The 20,630-nt window shown below is 48.0% G+C and overlaps 1 protein-coding gene and 1 pseudogene across 2 annotated transcripts; both read right to left on the bottom strand.

The window, feature by feature from the left end:
- Positions 1–6,789: 6,789 nt before the first annotated feature.
- LOC148130316 (methanethiol oxidase-like) lies at positions 6,790–17,767 on the bottom strand (annotated as a pseudogene). The gene is made up of 13 exons (XR_015749672.1): positions 17,658–17,767; positions 13,525–13,811; positions 13,341–13,385; positions 12,911–13,023; positions 11,673–11,858; positions 10,919–11,039; positions 10,505–10,687; positions 9,957–10,135; positions 9,624–9,702; positions 9,152–9,273; positions 8,833–8,925; positions 7,386–7,504; positions 6,790–7,125 (listed from the first exon to the last, which is right to left on the bottom strand). The product of XR_015749672.1 is annotated as a methanethiol oxidase-like (transcript).
- A 1,053-nt stretch (positions 17,768–18,820) lies between these two features.
- LOC148130315 (olfactory receptor 52P1-like) lies at positions 18,821–19,783 on the bottom strand. Its single transcript, XM_087967476.1, has one exon. The coding sequence runs from the start codon at positions 19,781–19,783 to the stop codon at positions 18,821–18,823; it is 963 nt and encodes a 320-aa protein (XP_087823602.1).
- Positions 19,784–20,630: the final 847 nt, after the last annotated feature.

Raw genomic sequence — 20,630 nt, 5'->3', positions numbered from 1 at the left:
GTGACTTGAATTTTCAATAGGTCTGCCAGTTCTTCTCTTTGTCTTAATAACATGTTCTTTGTCAGAATCTTTGTTTTATCTTTATTTATTTTCAAACCAGACATCTCACCGTACGTCTCTATCTTTTCCAATAGTTTTAAAGCTGTCTCTAGAGCAGGGGTCCCCAACCGCCGGTCCGCGGACCGGTACTGGTCCGCAGAACAAGTCTTACCGGGCCGCTGGTTGCTGGCGCCACCATCTTTTTGGTAAAAAGTGCTTCGGTGAGCTTTTCCGGGTAGAAAGCTCACCGGAAGCACTTTTTCATCAAAAAGATGGTGGCCAAGCTCGGTGAGCTTTTCCGGGTAGAAAGCCATTTCTACCCGAAAAGCTCACTGGGTAAAGCGCCGCCATCTTTTGACGAAAAAGTGCTTCCGGTGAGGTCACCAGAAGCACTTTTTCGTCAAAAAGATGGCGGCGCCCAGTTGATACTGGTACCGGGCGCGGCGCCAGCTGATGCCGGTACTGGGCCGCGGCGTCAAAAAGGTTGGGGATCACTGCTCTAGAGGATCTTCCAAAATGAAAACCAAATCATCCGCAAAGGCTTGTAGTTTAAATTCCTCCTTTTTGATTTTCATTCCTTTTATATTTTGGTCCTCTCTAATATTTCTATTCAGCACTTCCAAAGTCAATACAAATAACAAAGGTGATAATGGACATCCTTGTCTTGTGCCTTTTCTTATGTTAATAGAGTCTGTAAATTCTCCCTCTATCATTACTTTTGCCGTTTGTTTATAGTATATGGCTTCTATTGCTTGAATAAATTTTCTGGCAAAACCCATCTGTTCCAATAGTAGTAACATAAATCTCCAGTTCACATTATCAAATGCCTTTTGGGCATCTAGAAATATCAAAGCCATTTGTTTTTCAGGATGGGCCTCATAATATTCCAAGGTGTCCAGAATTACTCTCATATTGTCTTTAATTTGTCTCTTTGGCAGAAATCCATTCTGATCAGGATGAATAAAATTATTTAAGTATTTTTTAAGCCTTTCTGCCAAAATTGAAGCAAAGATTTTATAATCTGCATTCAATAAAGAAATTTATTAGTCTTTCTGAAAACTGCTTCGCTGAGGAGCCGCGGCAGCCTTTTTTATAGCGGCTGCTCACGGCTCGCAGCCAATGATGGCTCTTTGAATTTCCCACCATCTTACGGGCCAATCACATTGTACTATTCAAAATTCAAATATATAACACCCCTCCTCATGTGGTTCAGTCCAACCTACGTTATGTAGTCACGTAAGTAGGCAGGGCTCTTATAGTTCCTACTGGACCTGCGCAATTTCAGTTGCGGTGTTGTCTTCGGGCTGTGCGGACAGGTTCGTTGTTTCTCCCGTCCTTCTCTGTGGAACCTCCTGGAGGGTAGAGTCAGCCATGCCGCTCCCGCCCGGTCTACCCGGGCTGGTTGAGTCGGCTCGGCTGCTCCCGCCAGGAGTGGCTTCGTGTTGACTTTCCGCTGCCTGCTCCCTTCTTCCGAAGTCATCTTCAGGTATGTGATTGCGATTTCTTAGCGGGGCTACTGGTGGTGTTGGTTGGTGAGTTGTTGTTAGAGTCTGTTTCGTTATTTCTCATGTTTGTGGAGGGTCTCCCCCTCCCCTCTCATTTGTGTTTGAGGGGTCTTCCCCCTCTCTGGTTTGGTTATTCTTATTGTTTAGTGTTTGGTGTGGTTCCTGTGTGTTTGTGAGTTCTTCTTCGTCCCTTGGGTTGTTAGTATTTCTCAATAGTGTTCTTGATCTCAGTTGGTCTATGTGTCTCCTCCAGTTTTTTCCGTCCTCTGTCTCTACTCTGTATGACCGGGGTCCTGTTACCTGGGTTATTTTAGCTGCTATCCATAGTGGGTCCCCCGTGAGGTTTCTTGCATAGACCAGGTCCCCTGTTCCAAATGTACAGTATTTACTGGAGGAGTCTGTTGGCTTTTCAGGGTTATATGTGGGGTGTAATCTATCTAGGTGCGACCTTAATTTTCGGCCCATCAATAGTTCTGCTGGGCTTTTATTAGTTGTGGTGTTTGGTGTGATGTGCTGTATAGTTAGTAATTTATAGATTTTTTTCCTGGATGTCTCCAGTTCCTAGTTTATCTAGTGTGTCTTTAGTATATCGAACCATGCGTTCCGCCCGTCCTTTTGTAGCTGGCCGACCCGGTGCTGTTAGGGCATGCCTTATTCCTTGTTCGGCGAGGAACCTTTCAAAAGTCAGTGCCGTGAATTGTGGCCCGTTGTCTGATACCACTAGATCTGGTAACCCATGTGTTGTGAACAGCTTCCTCAGTTGTCTGATTATGGCTTCTGTCATTGTGGAGTGCATGACGCTTACTTCCAGCCAATTGGAGTAAGCGTCTACTACTATCAAAAATGTGTGTCCCTTCATTGGTCCTGCGAAATCTATGTGTATCCTCGACCATGGGCCCCTCGGTGTTTCCCAGTTGAGTACAGGTGCAGAAGGGGGGGTAGGCCTGGATTGTTGGCATTGTGTGCACGTTTCTACCCATCTCCCAATATCCTTATCCATCCCTGGCCACTATACGTAACTCCTGGCCAGGGACTTCATTCTTACAATACCTGGGTGTCCTTCATGCAATATATACAGTATTTGTTCCCTCAGTATGTCCGGTATGATGACCCTATCCCCCCATAGCATACATCCTTTTAAAATCGAGAGTTCTGTTTGTCTGTTCCGAAATGGTTTAAAAGTCTTATCACTTTTGGTTTCTGGCCACCCTTTACCTACCCAATTTAAAATCCGTGCCAGTTTTCTGTCTCTTGCGGTTTTCTTCGCGATGTCTGTTGCTGTTATGGGTAGGTTTGCCAATGTCTTGATTTGCAGGGTTGATGTGGTTGGTGCAGGATCATCTTCTAATTCAGGTAGGGGGGAACGGCTCAGGGCGTCAGCGTGTGTTATGTTCTTCCCTGGCCGGTGGATTAAATTGTAGCTGTATGCGGCGAGGAACTCGGACCATCTTGTCATTCGTGGTGACAGAATGTTGGGTGTCGCTTTGTTCCCTGCGAGTATTCCTAAAAGCGGTTTATGGTCTGTAATCAGTGAAAAAGTCCTGCCGTAGAGGTATTCATGGAACCATTTGACTCCTGTTATTGCGGCTAGCGCTTCTCTGTCCAATTGGCTGTAATTTCTCTCTGCTTTTGATAGTGTTTTGGAGTAGAATGCGATCGGTGCTTCTCTCCCATCGGGTAAAGTGTGGCTGAGTATGGCCCCGACACCGAACGGTGATGCATCGCAGGTTAATGTTAGTGGCAAGGTTTCGCTGTATTGGATTAGCACAGAGTCTGATGTGAGTAAGTCTTTGATTCCCTGGAATGCGGTTTCTTCTCGTCGCCCCCAGGTCCAGGTAGCTTTCTTATCCAGCAACCTGTGTAACGGTTCGCCGTCATTGCCTTCTGTGGCAAAAAGACATTGTAAAAGTTAATAAGTCCCAAAAATGCTTGTAAGTCTGTTTTATTTTCGGGTCTGGGAGCTTCTTTGATTGCTCTGATTTTCTTTTCAGTGGGGTGGATCCCTTCTTTATCTATGAGGTATCCCAGGAATTCAACCTTATCGGTGGCTAGTTGGCACTTCTCTCTTTTCACTTTGAGTCCCGCCTCTTTAAATCTTTGTAAGAGTTCCCTCAGGCAGCTTTCCAGTTGTTTTTTGTCCCTGGCTGATACCAGTACGTCGTCAAAATATGGTACCACCCCTTTGATTCCCTGCAATAGGCGCTCCATCAAGCTTTGGAATACCCCTGGGGCCACGCTAACTCCAAATTGCAGTCTTTCACATTTGAATGCCCCCCTGTGAGTCACAATTGTTTGTGCCTCCACTGTTTCTGGGTCAACTGGCAATTGTTGGTACGCTTGTGCAAGGTCAAGCATCGCGAAAACTTTTCCTCCCCCAACGAATGTAAGAGGTGTTGTACCACCGGGATGGGGTATGCGCTTCGTTGTAGCACGTGGTTGAGGGTGGCCTTATAGTCTCCGCAGATGTGCACAGACCCATCTGGCTTAATAGGAGTCACAACTGAGGTTTCCCACCTTGCGTGGTCTGTTGGTTCTAATACCCCTTGTGCGATGAGTTTATCCAATTGCTCATCGATTTTTGGTTTTAATGCGAAAGGGACTCGCCTTCAGCCTGATTGGGGCTATGTTAGGATTCAAATTAAATGAGATAGGGGACCCTCGGTACTTGCCCAGTTCTCCATCGAAAGCGTCCTGGAATTCCCTCATCAGGTTCTCCTCCCAGTCCGTCTCGGTGACGCTGTTGATCCCGGTCACTCCGATTCTCAGGGGTGCGAACCATTCGAGTCCCAGTAGACTGGGGTGATCCCGGTCTACTATCGTCAATGGAAGGATTGTCATGTATTGTTTGAATTTGACTTGGAAATGTCCGAGCCCGACTAAGGGAATCCTGTTCCCTTGGTAGTCTTTCAGTGTTAGTTTTTGCCTTTCTAATTCCTTTCTTTGCATATCTGGTATCAGGCTCTTTAGGGTGTTCCACGATATAATGGACAGATATGAACCGGAATCCACCTCCATCTCGCATGGCTGGCTGTTGTGGCTCCAGGTTTGGATTCTGCTCCTGTGGCAGATATGAGTTCAAGTGAGGAAGACATGGCAGAGAAATATGAACCGGCATTGCTGAGTGATTGGAATAGTAACCAGGATGAGGAGATGGATGTAACAAGGGAAGATAGACCTGAAATATTAGAGTGGTCAGAACCTTCGACCTCCTCTGGTGCTTTATCTAATCAGCAGCCGGGAATGGATGACAGGGAAGGAAGGAGGGAGTTTTCCAGCGGAGATGAGAATCTGGAAAACTTATGGTTAGACGTTAGGAACAGGAGACGACTAAGGAGACAAACCCAGTTAGAAAGAAAGAGAAGAGCGAGCCAATAATTAGGATAATTAGCACGTGGCTTAAGTATAAAAGGACACAGCTGGCCTGGGGGAATTTGCCAGAAGCAAAGTGACTTATTGAGTGAGGACGTTACAGCAAGAAGCTCTGAGGCTTGAGATTTATTGCCAAGACTGGTTTGCCGGACAGAGTAAAGATTTATGCTGTGGATTGGGATTTCTGCCAGCCGTTATCTTGTGAGATTTTATTCTGTTTGAATTACTTCTGAAACGGCTGCTTTCTGTTTTGCTCGCTTGAATTTGAAGGGGAGTCATAACAGCTGGCCCTCTATGGTGACTTGTACGTGCACCTTCCTTGCATCGGTTGCGCTCGAGTGGCCAATGATTATTGTCTGGTGTGTTTCTTCTTTTCTGTTGGTTTCGTTGAACCGCTTATTTCTGTTTTCTCAGATCCAACGGCTCCCTGTCTGTCTCTCTCTCGTTCTGGGGGGGAGGTGCTTCCTCTTCGTCTAGGGCTGTAGCTATTTCTGTTGCGGCAGACCCTAGCTATGTGTCCCTGCCTTTCACAATGCCTGCAAACAGCGTCGAGGAAACGGCACTCGGAATGTGGGTGGTCCCCTCCGCACCCGGCACAACGGAATTCTGATTTCCGTTCTCTTCGGTCTCGCCTGCTTTTTTCCGACTGGAGTCTATTGTCCTCTTCTTCCTCCTCGTCGGTTTTGGACAGGGATTCGATGTCCTCATGGTGTGTTGTGGTGGTGGCCTTTTGAGTTTCCTCTGGCTTCTTGTCTTGAGCTGGGCTAGGGTCTTTTAGAGCTTCCTGTGTTGCTCTATTCATTTTCCGCATGGTGGCTGCTGATTTTTGCCCTGCTTCAGCTGCGGTAGCTTCTGCGATAGCCTCGGTTACTGTTATGTTGGGTCTGGTCAGTAGCCGGCTCTGTAAGGTGAGATCTCTGAGTCTGAGGACCACGCGGTCCCTCATGGCCTCGTCCATATTGAGAAATTCGCACGCTCCGCCAATGTTTCTTAGAGCCGCAATGAAATCTCCTATGCTCTCACCTTCCTTTTGGTCTCGCTTGTAAAATTCATGCCTCCTGATGAGGCTTGAGATGGCTGGCGCATAATGGGCTCGCAGTACTCTGTCCAAATCTGGCCACGCCATTTGCTTCACGTCTTGGGGTTTTGCCAATGTTTTGGCCATCTTGAAGACTGTGGGCCCACAGTGGGTTAGGAAAACGGCTCTCTTTCTGTTTTCGGATATCCCCTGTAACTCATTGCTCTCTAGGAACATGAGGAATCTGTCGATGTAAGAGTCCCAGTCCTCCATCGCTGGGTTGAATGGTGCGGGTGGCGAGTTGCTGACGGCCATTTCGTCTTTGCTCGGTTCTCGTTGCCACGTGCTCAACTGGTCTCCTTTGTCTCAGAATCCCACCTTCGTTGCCAGTGTTGTGTCGCGGGAAAGATCGACTCGAGACCAGTTAGACTTCAGCTCTTTTTATTAGTCTCTCTGAAAACTGCTCTGCCGCGGAGCCGCGGCAGCCTCTTTTATCTCGTGGCTCGCGGCCAATGATGGCTCTTTGAATTTCCCGCCATCTTACAGGCCAATCACATTGTACTATTCAAAATTCATATATATAACAAAGATCATCATGATTCAGTTGTTCATGATCAAACAACTTGACTGCCTAGTTATTATAACAACGATTAATAACTGATAGATATATAAGCATATGTTAGATAGACAATTTGAAAATTTTTACAACTTGTGAGTAAGGACTATGAAAGGATGGCACAAAAGATTTGTAACCAACTAACACACTGTATGTACAAAGTTGAAAGATGGTTTTATGTTTTTATGTTTTTGTCTGTATATGTTTGTCTTAAAAAAAAATTATAAAAAAAAGAGTCTGTATTATTGAGAAAACTTTATTGCAACGACAATTTCTCTGTTCACATCCTCCTCAAACATGGAAATCTGTGCGGCGGGATTAAACTACCAACCAACCCTCTGGTTTTGAGTTGCTCTCTGCTTCAGTTCCCTGCCCCCTAAATGCTAACTTAGCAAGCGGGGAGGCTCAGAGGAAGGACTCAGACCCAGATGTCCGAAGTACAGTCTCCCGGGTAGCTCATTTCATGTGCATGGGCAGGACCCCACGGCTCCTTCCCGAAATCCACCAGAAAATCTGGATTCACACAGAGACCCCCCTTCTTTGTGTCCACGTCGATCTGGAGCATGACTGACCCATCCCTGCAAAGGAAGAATTTGAGGTTAGGAAGGAGGGTCGTTTGCTTGCTTATTGGGGCCTCCATAATGCTGGAAAAACCCCATTAGGGCACTCGAGGGACGGGCAAACTCTGTGCCATTCCAGTATAAATAGACCATAACAAAGTAGTAGAAAGTAGGGACAACATTGATTTGGCGTGCAATACAAGAAGGAGAAGGAGGGGAAGACCCACCTCCTTGGGAGTTTGGTCTGAATGTTCTTCGTCTGTTGAGAGACTGCCTACCTTTGTTGTTGGGGATAAAATTGCTCATCCCACTGTGTGTAGAGACTATTGGTAACATAAAGCCTTTTTCAATCCAAGCTGAGCTGGAGCATTTGGGGTCCCCCATATACTTTCCTTCCCTAAGGTGGAAAAAAACACACAGAGTGGTCAAGAAATATAGGAGGTCCAAGGAGGCTTATATATAGCTCCGTAGTCTAATCTGCTGCAGGAGATTCCTTGGTGGGCTTTCCAGGAGTCCCACAGAAAACAAGCCATGCTCTCTGTTGAAAAATGATTCTTTGCCTCCAACCAGGATCTTGTTTCAGTGTAATGCATGACCTTGGGGAAGCAGCAGAAGAGAGGCTGCCTAGGAAACAATCGGATGAAAGGAAGGAGCCGCTGGTGGCTTAACAGTCAGAGAAAGAATCTTAGGAAGGACCAAATGGATCAAGCCATTCAAAGTGGCAGCAGGAATGTTATATTCTCAAATTTGCAAGATTCAGCCACAGAGTGGTCAATGTCTGGAATACTCTACCTGACTCTGTGGTTTCTTCCGCAAACCCCAAAAACTTTAACCTTAGACTGTCTATAATTAGGACTGCAGAAAAAACAATTACTACCCACCTGCCTTCAATTGAGGACCTGCATACTCTAAGAGTCCAAAAGAGGCGGTGAAAATATTTACAGACCCCTCACATCCCGGACAAAACTGTTTCAACTCCTTCCCTCAAGACGATGCTGTAGGGCCCTGCACACCAGAACAACTAGACACAAGAACAGTTTTTCCCCCAATGCCGTCACTCTGCTAAACAAATAATTCCCTCAACACTGTCCAACTATTTACAAAGTGTACACCACTATTACTGTTAATCTTCTCATCCCTCCTTATCACCCATCCCCTCCCACTTGTGACTGTTTCCTAGTATGATTTGATTGTTGATTGTACCCTAGGACTCTCATTAAGTGTTGTACCTGATGATTCTTGACGAATGTGTCTTTTCTTTTATGCACACTGAGAGCATTTGCACCAAGACAAATACCTTGTGTGTCCAATCACACTTGGCCAATAAAGAATTCTATTCTATTCTATTCTATTCTATTCTATTCTATTCTATTCTATTCTATTCTATTCTATTCTATTCTATTCTATTCTATTCTATTCTACTATTGACCTCACTCCCTTCCTAAGAGGCCTTGTAGGGGGCGTGCATAAGCGCACCAATCGTGCCTACCGTCTCTGTCCTATTGTTTTTTCTTCTTCTTATAAGTATCTATCTCATGTATACAGAACTATATTTATTCTTATACCTGTATCTTGTAAGCGATTGACAAATCAAATAAAATGTAAATGTAAAATGTACAATTCTCTTAATGTAGCCTTACAATAAAGTAGAATCGGTTTGTCTAGTTGTGTAACCTGACTGGTTTCCCAGGGAGAGCTGATGCTCAGAAAACAGAGGAGGCTCACCTGGATCACGAGGAGATCTGGCTGGCAGTCGAGCTCTTCATCCTTCATCACAGTCACCACCCCACCTTTGTAGATGCTGCCTCCTACAAACACCTGCAAGACTCAAAGGAAGGGTCAGTTCAGGCCAAAGGACAGTTTTCCCTTCCCTAAGCTCTTCCTCCGCCCAGACTGCGGGGGTTCTTGGCCAGCAACTGAGGGCTGCGAATTAAGCTTTCCGCTTAACCCAACATCCCGGTTCCAATGGTGGAAAGGAGAGACTTCTGCAAGGGCCCCAAGGCTTCCTCGTGGCTTCTTGGCCTTTAAGTGCTAAGGAGCTCACCTGGCCCAATAGCCGAGGGCAGTGGGGATTGGTGATGTCATACTGTCGAATGTCGCCATGAAACCAGTTGCTCATGTACAGGAAACGGTCATCCAATGAAATAATGAAGTAAGTGGAGAATGCTGGAGAAGAGAAAGTGCCGGCATGCAACATATTCAAGAACTTTTGTCTCCCCAAAAGCTGGAGATCTCTCTTTCAGCCATGAAGACACTAGGTCTGTACTCAAAAGATGCTAAAAACTCTTAATTTGAAGGTGGAGGGTGCAAACTCCTTTTCATATTCCCCTCCAACATAGCTAATTCTCTGTTAATTTTAAGGTTATATTTAATATTTTACACTGTTGCTTTATCATGTCGTAAGCCACCAGAGCCTCATGACAGAAAAATGGGCAGCATATACATTCATGCATACGAAGGTAGAGGGTTGAGAGGCAAATATGAACAAAAGCCCCCCCTGTACTATATTTACCTACCTGGCATTTCGGGTAAGTACCACCCAGTGACCGTCTTGTCTGGAATCTGAATTACCTTCTCTGTGCTCCATGTCCCGTCCTGCAAGAGACACAGGGTTGGTTGGGACATGCAGAGCTTTTAAATTCAGTGGGGAAGTCTGGCTTTGCTTAGTAACCATATAACTCACTTAATGACCATGGTGATAAGTGGAGGACTATTATGCACTCTTTTTAATACCGCATTTTACTTGTTTCTTTTATTCTAAGCTGAAACCTCAGGTGCCAATTCTTTCTGATGGAAAGGGCAGGGGTGGGAGGGTGGGCAAAAGAGAAAGGAATTCTATTTGTTTTCACCTCCTCCTTGTAAATATGATGTATGGAGCCATCAAAGCAACAGCTGACAAAGCCGTGTGAGGAATCTGGGTTATGCAGGAAGCGGACTGCTATGGGGACAGTGTCCTCCCCCATGTCAATGGACTCAACGAGGCAGTGGGTGGTCCAGTCCCACACATTCAGGCGGCGGCCATAGTAGTCTGCAGAGGAGGAGGAGGAGGAGGAGGAGGAGGAGGAGGAGGAGGAGGAGGAGGAGGAGGAGGAGGAGGAGGAGGAAGGAGGAAGGGAGGAAGGGAGGAAAGGAGAAGAATCATCTCGACTTCTTCTGGTGAGTAGGAATGCCTCCTGCTAGACAAGGGTATTCAGAAAGGTTCCGTCTCATGTTGGAGACCTCCAAGCAGGAGTTGAATTGCCACCTCTTAGGGAAGGGCTAGCTCTAGTTAGAAAAGAGGGTTGGACTAAATAGCCACCAACCCACACACACCCCTCAGTGCCATCCTTCCACAAGGAAAGAGGCCAATTCCCCCGACCACTGGACCTTAAGCTCGGACAATGTTCCGTCATCTCACCTTTCCTCAGAAATTCAGGTTTGAACCCGTCTACAAGAAATTTGGGGATCGCCAGTTCAGTACTGAATAAAACGTTATGCCTTGGTTTGAACCAGAAGTCATATCCGAGTGGAGCCTCATCCCCAGGGCGGTTCCAGGTACCCTTCACTTCCCATGTTTCCGTATCCACAAGAACAAACGCACCTGTAGTTCAGGGTTCAAATGAATTCAAACAGATGTAGGTGATTCCCAGGAAGAGTTGGCTAAAAGTAGTTTGCCCCCCTCAGAATTGTCCAACAGCCTGGAAGAGAGTCCAGGGCTCAACTTTAAAGTTTTGGGAGTTTATGGAGAAAGTTTCTCTCCCAACATCTTCCAAGCCACATCACAGTACCTCAATCTGGACCCCCTTTTGGGAAAACGTCTGCCCAGTGGTACCTTTTCCATTGCCCAATAGATCCCCTAGGGAGCTGATCATGACTTCTCCGCTGCCCAGACAGTGTGGGGCGAGTATTGTAGCCAGTTTGGTTTTACCGAAGACCTCTCTGGGTTCAATCACCTGCCAAGGTTGGGGAGAGGAAGAGGAAATAAAAACTTGCACTGTAGTTCTGGGTTTTTTTTCTTTGTAATTCTTCAAATTGCTTTGATCTAAAAACTCCAGAGCCCACCTGCGGTCAGTGAAACATGGGGGTTGTTGATAGGAATGTGACAGGGTAAAATAAAACATTTGAAAATTATTGTGACATCTCTTGTGTTATTGGGTCGTTTGTCAGGATTTCTTTCTATACTGCAATAAATTGCAGATGTTGGAATGGTAACCTGGTTTTTATGCTGTAGTTATTCATCTTGCAAAAGTGGGGTCTTGGTTGTTAACTTATTTTCCTTTTCTGTTTAAAATCAACAAGAGCTCCTCCCTTTGATTTTATTCTCTTCATTCTATGCATAATAAATTCTACTCAGCGATTTTGCAGGAAGCCTTGAGAATCACAAAAATGGGGTGTGTGTATTTATTTATTTTTTGGTTCAGTGCCTGTGGAAATGGATTTTGGCTTGGATCACTTATAAAAAGGTCAGAGGCAAAACAAAGGGAAGGTCAAGGGATCAAGAGGGGTTATAATCAGAGGTTTAAAGTCCCTGGCATTCCCTCCCAGAGTCCTTTGCGAGCCATTTCCCTGGCTTGCAACCGGCCTACCTTAAACAGGCAGGGAGCCTGCGGGTCAGTCCCGGTGTCCACCACATAAATCCGTGAAGAGTTGAAACACGGAATGACCAACCGGTTGCGTTTCTTGGTGGTGTCTCCCAAGGGGCTGCTGCAAGTGTTCCAGCTCATGAAGTGAAGCTCATCATTAATGTAGGGCATTTGCAGCCGGTGAATAACCTAGTGGGGAAAGATCGGAGAGGCAGAGATTAAATGTGCCTTTTTTAATGTTGTCAGCTTGGGTTAGATGTCTCCATCTGTTTCCCAAAAGTTCATGATTTGCATATTTTTGGATAAAGAACACCATTTGCACAACAGAATTTGGCGAGTAGAAAGGTCTACTTCTGCTTGATACTTCTCTCTCTGAGCACAATGAGACTATATCTGCTGAAGAAAGCTCCGCATTGGTGACAGGAAGGGCATCCGGCCAGTAAACACTCAACTCCATTCAGTTGCCCAGACTCCTCCCCACAAGGGACTATGCGGTGGGGGGGGGGTTGTCATTAAAAGAAGGGGATGAAAGGTCTACTTCTGCTCGGTGGAAGATTGCATCGGTTGTGGATTGTTACTGACAGAATAGAGGTTTCTCTCCCGACTGGCAAGCAGGACAGTGACAGGACGGGCGTCCCTAAAACTCACAGCCTTTTTCTTCCCTTCCAGTCCTTCATGCCCTCTCTGCGCAAAAGTGCTCTACCATTCCAACCCTTGAGCAGAAGTGCTCGCATGTGTGAAGGCAAGAGCCGGCATCTGAGCATCACCTGCTTTCTTCATGGATTGTGAGCACGCCCAGTGCATTATAGCATAGGAGTCTGCGGTACCAGCTAATGATCCTTTAGGATTCCTACAGCTCTCATAGTTCCAGCCTCAGCTGCACCTGGTTAAGGTGTCTGTGCGTAGGTGTAACTGACCATGACTGCTGACACAAAAATGTGCAAATAGCAGATATGCCTGAGGATACCAGGAGATACCAAGGAACAGAACGACTTGAAACACGCTGGAAACGGCTGAGCTTTTCTGGGCTTAGAACAAAGGATTCCCTTAATTCGATTAAAGTAAATTGTTCCCAGGTTTCCAAGTGTTTTGGAAACTGAGAATGCATCTGAAGATGTTGATATAAATTTTCCTCAACTTATGACACCAATGGGAACGCCAGATATTAAAGACAGGCCCAAGGAAAGGGAAACCAAACAAGCCTTCACAACATCGTCCCAAAGAACTGAGCATCCTCATACTTGGCAATAAGTGGGAGATTTGGGATCCACATCCACCGTGGCGAGATAATCGGGCATTTGGGTTCCCGCCTTGGTTAAGACGCAGAGCACGTACATCAGCTCCTCTCGTGGTCCTAGGGAGAATAGCCACATTTTAGGCTCCTGGGCATGAAAATTAAAACAGTTCTTCTGAGGCACCACTGGTGTTCACCCATGCTCTTAGGGCGTTGGATTCACCCCTGCTGTGGACCGAATCATTGGTCAAGGGATTCTGATGCCAGATCAGTTGTCCCATGCCAAATGGCTCAACTTGTTCGTTGAGCTTGCTCCAACACACCACAACACGGCGGCTTAATATGAAGTGTGAGCCCACCTCTCACCTCTGCCCTTGGACTCAACATCTCTTGCCCTGCCCTTCGCTCCAGAACGGGAGGAGATCACCCCTCCTTACCTTTCATGGCATCCAAGGGCATCGGAGAGCAACATTCTTCCCCCTCTTTAAAAAAAGAAGAGAGAGATTTAGCTTCTGTGGATCAGAAGGGAGACACAGGTGTTTTCAGGAAGGTTGTGGACAGGCAACATCGGCGAAAACGCCAGGTGCCTCCGACACAAGAGATGGATGGACTTCCTCCTACCTTTGCTCGGCTGCTTTGGAAGCTCCTTCTTGGCATCTCTTGTTCTCTGTTTGAGCATTTCCATTGCTTTCCTTTGCTCTGCCTCTGCTTGCAGTCCTGAGGTTCTCCAGCTTGCTTACAGCCGGTTTATATATATCCCCTGGGAGCTGACCAAGTTTTGCTCCGCGTCCTTTGACAGAGGCTCTAATACTTTTGTTTCATCTCTTTCCCCTCTTGATTGTGTCCTCAGAAAGGCTTATCTGGATTCCCATCGCATCTTCCTGCTTGATAGGTTTGTTGACTCAGATCTAAATAACCAGATGAAAAGGGGAAAAAGCACTTTGAGAGTAACCTGTTGAGAGTAATTTGTTAGAGATGGAAGGCCGCCAGAAACAGAAGCTACAAAATTTGGGGGTGGTTTTATGATTTGAGGTTGAAGGAATGGAGCCCAGCCTGCACGTCATTTGCCCCTCAGGGTCAGTCCAGGATTTTTGAATTGGTTGACATCAAAGTTGCTTTTTCAAAAGATGTGTACTTCCTTTTTATTTTTAATAAGATATTTCATTTCTCATCCAAGAAGCATCCTCGATTCTTGGTTCTTTTGAAGTCTCGAGTGTCAGGGTTCCAGAAATTATCTGTTCCAATCAGTAACTCTGAGACAACCATAATCTCAAAGTGCTTTATTAAAACAGAAATTTTGCACCTCTGTGGAATTCCAAAACTAAAGTTTCCTCTCAGATTTCCCACAAGACTCAACCTACATCCACCCCTTTTCTTTCACATCATAAATCATGTGAACCAATCACCCTTCAGCTAAATTCTTGCTATACCACAGAGAATGACCTGGAAGGTTTGATATGTCTATTTTGTCTACTGAAAGCTACTCAACTGACAACAGCCGCCTTCCATCCTCCGCTGCTGTGTGGCAGCTTTTAATAAGGATCCCAAAGCTGAGATCGAGAAGTTAGAATTGCAACTGTCGCCGACATCTTCTCCAAATTCCAAGAAAGCTCTGTGCCACATCACATGGGTCCAGCAAGCACTCTCAGCTTTGTCCTAACCTAGATAACTTTTATTTTCAGTAGTGGTAACTTCAACCTTATCCTTGCCTTTTGAGATTATCCCAGTTTTTGCATTGAGGAGACGGGAAGGAGAGAGAATTAAGAGTTCTGCTGTTCTGGCAATCAAGCTGGAAAAGTACCATGTGGACATAAAAAGGAGAACATTGGTGCTGTGCCCTGTGTCTCATGTGCTAATAATAACAGATAATCAGAGTTGGAGGGGACCTTATAGGTCATCTAGTCCAACCCCTTGCCCAAGCAGGAGACCCTACACCATTTCTGATAAATGCCAGCCCAGTTTCTTCTTGAAAGTCTCCAGGGATGAGAATAGATAATTTCTGGAACCCTGACATTACTCTTCTACCCTCCTGGTTATGACCTTTGTTGGGTTTGATAGAAAACAGAGCTCTACTGACCAACATTCACGGGACTTCGTGGTAACATTGTCCCAAATGTGGGAGAAAGGATTCCAAGTCGGATCCCTCGGCATTCCCACGCCAGACAAGGGAATTAAGATCTAGGTGATCTCCAAAGCTCTTTTTCCAATTCTCACATTCTACTGTTGAAAGGTGTCAAAATGCCTTTCTTTCGAGGATTCGATTTTCCCGCTGGGAGAGCTCCGGCGCAAGGATACGGACAACTGCTTGAAAGCTGGATCTTTTTATTTTTCAGGAAGGCGGAGGACAGCGAGAAGTCTGCGTTCCTGGGCTAGCTAGCTTCTTATGGTAAGTCCCTGGTTTTTTATACCCTTTTCTCCCTTTGTAAGTTGATTTTGTGTGAGTGTTTGTATTTGTGCCTAATGTTTCAAATCCTGTTTGAGTTTGTCTTTATTCTCGCCGGAGGGCAAACTCCGTGGGGTACGGAAGGCAAACTCCGCGGGGTGGCCAGATTGTATTATTGGTTTTCTCTAATCTCTTTTAGCTTTAAGATAGTTTTTCATATTTGTTCTGCGGCAATCTCCTGTCTGTCCCTTTTGTAATTTATATTTTGTGTCTTTTGTCTGTTTGTTTTGCTTATTTGGTATGTCCTGTGTTTGTAAGGGTTTTCTAAATTATCTTTTTGTTTCCTTTTCTTATTTGTCTAGTTTTCTTAATTCCTTAGGCTTTTGTCTATAGGGATTCTTTAACACCCTTTTTTATTTGATTCCTTTTCCTATGTAAGTTTGTTTTCTGGCTGACCTGGTGTTCCCCTTGGGCTTTTCCTGTTTTTGTGACACTACTGTCTTCGTGAAGTTCCCTTTCCACACTACAGACTGAGACTGTTCAAAGTTTGATTCAGGTTCCATGGAGGAAGCCTCACCAGGCAATGGTTGACGCAAAAGTTACCTCGCGCGTTCCAAAGTTCCCTCGTTTTATCAAATAAAGGCTTCTCAAGCAACTGCAGGTGAAAGCAAACCCGTTTCAGGTTAAGGATCCAGGGGGAAATGATTGCTTATTTGGCTTTTGTTTGTCTTGCCGATCAATTAAACTGCTTAAAATGAAACTGTGAACACAGAGAGGAAGCCTTAGAGCCCTTGGCATTCCGCTTTCAAATGGACAGACTCACAAACTGCCTGAGAATCTCTCCTTCCTCCTCCTTTGCCACCTGCCCTTAATGTGGTGCTGAAGGTGTGACCTCTGAGGGCTGTTGGAGTTGCTTCAAAGTCCTGAATCAGGGCTGTCCCACAACCAGGGGATGACTCTGCTTGGGCACAGTGTGCGAGCGCCCCATTGTGGCAGAACAGGGCATTCTTCCCCCATCTGGAGGGAAAATCCCCCTCCTGCAGCTAACATTAATTGTGGCTTAAATCAGGGCACTCCAAACTTGGCAGCTTTAAGACTTTTGTGGACTTCAACTACCAGAATTCACACTGGCTGGGGAATTCTGGGAGTTGAAATCCGCAGGTCTTAAAGTTGCCATGGATGGAGAGCTAGTTTGGCATAATGGTGAATGGATTAGACAACTGGAAACCATAAATGTTAACCCTGTTCTAGGCACGAAAGCCAGACTGGGTGACTTTGAGCCAGCCCTTCTCTCTCAGCCCCAGGAAGGAGGCAGTCTTGGTCCTTCAGAGGCTTTCGAAAGATATTGCAAGAAAAACCCGTGTAGACTTTCCCCACACCATCCTCAAGAGCCAGGAGTGAAGCGAAGGATCACGACAACAACATCGTTACAGATTTCATCTCACCTCGCCAGACCTATGGCGCGTGGTTGAGGATTATGTGGCAAGTCAGTCATGAGATGAGAAGGAAACGTGGGAGGTGAAGATGGAGATAATTAGCTACTGACGTGTAATGCAAACATTTTGAATCCCACCACTGACAAAGGGATTTGTTTGATCAGCGCTAAATGTTCCATGGAGGAGGCTGGTCATAGAGCGAGGACAGGGATGAGGGGTGGAGTTTCCCTTGGGAAACAATAAGTGACTATTAGCCAAAAAGCAAGCAAGCACAACCCAAACTAAAACCCAGCCAGCTTCCCCTTTGAATTGGTCCCAGTCCCTGAGGATCCTGAGGGGCAGCCGGGGGCATCTTGTGGCTGATTCCCCTGATCTGATCTTTATGCACCGGGGGATCTCCTTCGTGGGGCGCCTCTCTCTCCTGGGAGATCTCTTCTTGGCTTCCAGCAGCTTCTCTGGGTGTCCGCCTGCCGGGATGGGGATCCCGTGTGGCCTTGCAGTACTTGCCCAGCCAGTCCGGCTCCCCCTTCCTCCTGCGGCCTCTTCCTCACCCTCGTCCGAAAGGGGCTTTTTCAAAAGGAAACAGAAGTTTCTTGGGGGTTTTTTCCCCCTTGAAAGCATTTTGCTTCCCATCCAAGAAGCTTCTTCAGTTCTGAAGAATCTGAGCTGAACTGAGAACTGAAGAAGCTTCGTGGGTGAGGAGCAAAACATTTTCAAAGGAAAAAAACCCAAGAAAGTCCAGTTGCCTTTTGGAAAAGCACCTCTGGGACCATCGTGCCCTGGATGATAGAGAAGCTCCATAGACCTTTAGGATGCTGATGTAGGAGATGACCAGGCTGAGGATGGGGTCAAGTGCACCGTCAGCCTGGAGCCCCTACGTGCCCCAAAGAGACCCAGGGCCAGCCCCCCCCCCCTTGAACTCCCTGGACCCTTACCTGGAGGCACGTAGATCAGATTTTTGTATATAGGTTGCAGGGCATAAATTTGTGGCGCTTTGGAATTGGAGCCCCCCATTCAGCCTCTAGCCAGCCTCCTTGGGTTGGTCAGCAGGACTCCGATGAAAGACCCCGCCCACTGCAAGAGACAGGCCCCGCCCACTGCAAGAGACAGGCCCCGCCCACTCCACAGGGAGATTACCAGCAGGCCACGGCTTACCAAGCAGGTGCCAAGCATGGAGATAAGCAGGCAAAGGACAAGTGAGATAAACAGGCGCTAAGCGCTTCCTTATCCCTACCGTGCTATGTGCCAGCCGTGCCTTCAGGTTGCTGGGCTGTGCCGAGGATGCTGCTCAGCCCGATCTAAGCAAGCCTCCCTCGTTTTTTCCCTCCGCTGAAGGAGACAGGCCAGAAGGCTGCCTTGCTAGGGTCCCCCCGCCCCCGAGCAGCATGACAGGCGTCTTCCCGAGATCCGTCTGCCGGCATTTGCAACTCAGGGTTGAAACTGTGGGGTCCTTGGTGCTCTCTGAGCTAGGTGGTCTCTTTGCGGACGTTTCATGACTCAACTAGGGAACAGCATCAGTGCTAGAAGGGAGCGAGGATTGTGCAAAGCCCCTCCCTTGTAGCACTAAAGGTTGGGTCATGAAAGGTCTGCAAGAAAACCACCCAGTCCTCCTCCTCCTCCTCCTCCTCCAAACCGCACTCGGCCACAAAGGGCTGTTTAAGGTAACCGGGCAGCTGTTGACCCATTGGGCCATTGTTTTCAAGGGCATTTCTTTACCTAAGCAGAGGCTCCAGAGGCAACCTACATGGGAGGGACCGGCTGTCTAGGGTGCCCCTCCCTCCCACCAAGACTGCCTGGAGCTGACCACGGAGGAAGGAGGGGAATCAAGGGGGGCTTCCGGTCCAGAAGGACATTGTGGCTGACAGCCTCTGAAAGACCAGGGGACACAAGGGTGGGGCATCACCCAGTCCTGGCTCTGCCAAAGGCCATCAGCAAATGGGTGGTGAATGCCACCTGCCCCCCCAGCCCAAAGCCAGACTGAACCCGGTCCAGGTAATCCACTGGATCTGAGGCGGGGCTGCCATGGGGCCTACAGCTCTGGGGTGGTGACCGTGCCTGGCACCAGGTCCAGCTTCCGCTCCTCCTCTCGCTTCCCAGGCTACCCGTTCGCCTTCCTTCCCGGGTGGAAAAGGCCGAGCACTCGCAGGCGGATCTGCTGAGTCTTCATCCCGTATACCAGCGGGTTCAGCATGGCGGGCAGCAGGACATACAGGACGGCCAGGATGATGTGGAGGCAAGCAGGGACGTGTTTGCCAATCCGGTGGGTGAGGAAGGTGAAGAGGGCAGGCACATAAAATGCCAAGATGATGCAGGTGTGAGCAGCACAGGTGCCCAGGGCTTTGGCCCGGGCATCTCGCGATGGCCGCTGGAAGACGGCCTGCAGGATCATAGCGTAGGACGTGGCAATGAGCCCCAGGTCCAGCCCCACCACCAAGACAGCCACAGAAATGCCATAGGTCCGGTTGATCAATGTATTGGCACAGGTGACCAGCTTGATCAGGGCCATGTGTTCGCAGTAGGCGTGTGGGATGACCTTGCAGAAGCAGTAGGGCAACCTCTTGAGAAGGGCAGGGCAGGGGATGACCAATATCGCCCCTCGGGCAATGGCTGCCAACCCCATCTTGGCAACCGCTGTGTTGCTGAGGATGGTTGCGTAGTGCAGTGGGCAGCAGATGGCCACATAGCGGTCGAAGGCCATGGCCAACAAGATGGCAGAGTCCACTATGGAGAGGGTGTGGACCAAGTACATCTGAAGCAGGCAGGCACCGAAGCCGATCTCCCTGGAGCCCGTCCACATGATGCCCAGCATCTTGGGCAGGATGGTGGTGCTGAGGAGCAGGTCGTTCACAGCCAGCATGCAGAGGAAGAGGAACATGGGCTTGTGGAGGTCAGGCTCCCTCTTGACGACCAAGAGCACCGTGATGTTCCCCACAAAAGTCACCACGTAGACGAGGCAGAGCAGGAAGCCGATCCAGAGGTGGGAAGCTTCCAGGCCAGGAATGCCCACCAGTATGAAGGAGGCCTGGCCCAGGTCTGCTGTGCCGTTGACCGGGGCCCTCATGGCAGGCCTCCCACCTGGCGTGCTCCAAGCGGCCTCTGGCTGGAAAAGACAAAAGACGGTCCCGGACGGTCATAGAGTTCTGGGCTTCCTGAGGGGCCACCTGGGACCCACCCTGGGCTGACACCTGCCTCCCTCACCCATCAGTCGGTTCTTGTATCCCAGCAATCCTCGCCTGGCCCAGAGGCCACGTGGCTCCCTCAGGTGCTCTGCCCATCCTTCCCTGCAGCTCCTGAGACAAGGGCCACGCCTGCCACCTTCAGCCTACCTTGCCTCGCTGGCGCCCTGCCACAAAATGCAGGGGAGGGGGAGGGGAGAGTGTGGAATTGGCAGGGGAAGGAAGGGAGGGAATGACAGGGTGACAGGAACTGAGGTGTCAATCAGGAACGAACCAGTCGATCAGAATTCGAAACTCCACCAAAGAGGCACCAAACTTCAAAGCCATTCCCATCTAACACGAATCCTTATTGGAGGGGAGCCCAGGGAAGTGGGGGGAAACACAGGTTTTGCCCAGAAATATTCAGATCCAGCTTTGCTTGGGCTGTATCTGCTTGGACTTAGCACAAGGGAACCTTTCGCTTCAACGAGGGAGCCGAGGGTCTTTCTTTCCTAAGTGGCCAAGTTGGGACAAGCCTGACAGGAGAACCCACAGATGCAGAGCAGCCACAGAAGGGGATCTTCCCTGATCCCTCGGAGATCAGACTCCTTGGAAGGGAAGAACTTGAAGGACCTTTCAAAGTCCAATGCCCCCCTCCACCCCCAGGAGGGAAACGGGTCTGGCAGTAGCTCCCTTGTTCTGCTGCTCCCTGACAACCTTCCAGCCTCATCTATGGGCAGATCAGCTGCCCCT

The sequence above is a fragment of the Notechis scutatus genome, chromosome 5, assembly GCF_049901735.1.
Source record: "Notechis scutatus isolate UNSWTSFEM ecotype Mainland chromosome 5, rNotScu1.2, whole genome shotgun sequence".
Classification (NCBI taxonomy): domain Eukaryota; kingdom Metazoa; phylum Chordata; class Lepidosauria; order Squamata; family Elapidae; genus Notechis; species Notechis scutatus.
This window is presented reverse-complemented; position numbering and strand designations above follow the sequence as displayed.

Bases quoted from the DNA above. Each gene is read 5' to 3' on its own strand.
- LOC148130315 (XM_087967476.1), bottom strand. From the start codon at position 19,783: ATGAGGGCCCCGGTCAACGGCACAGCAGACCTGGGCCAGGCCTCCTTC.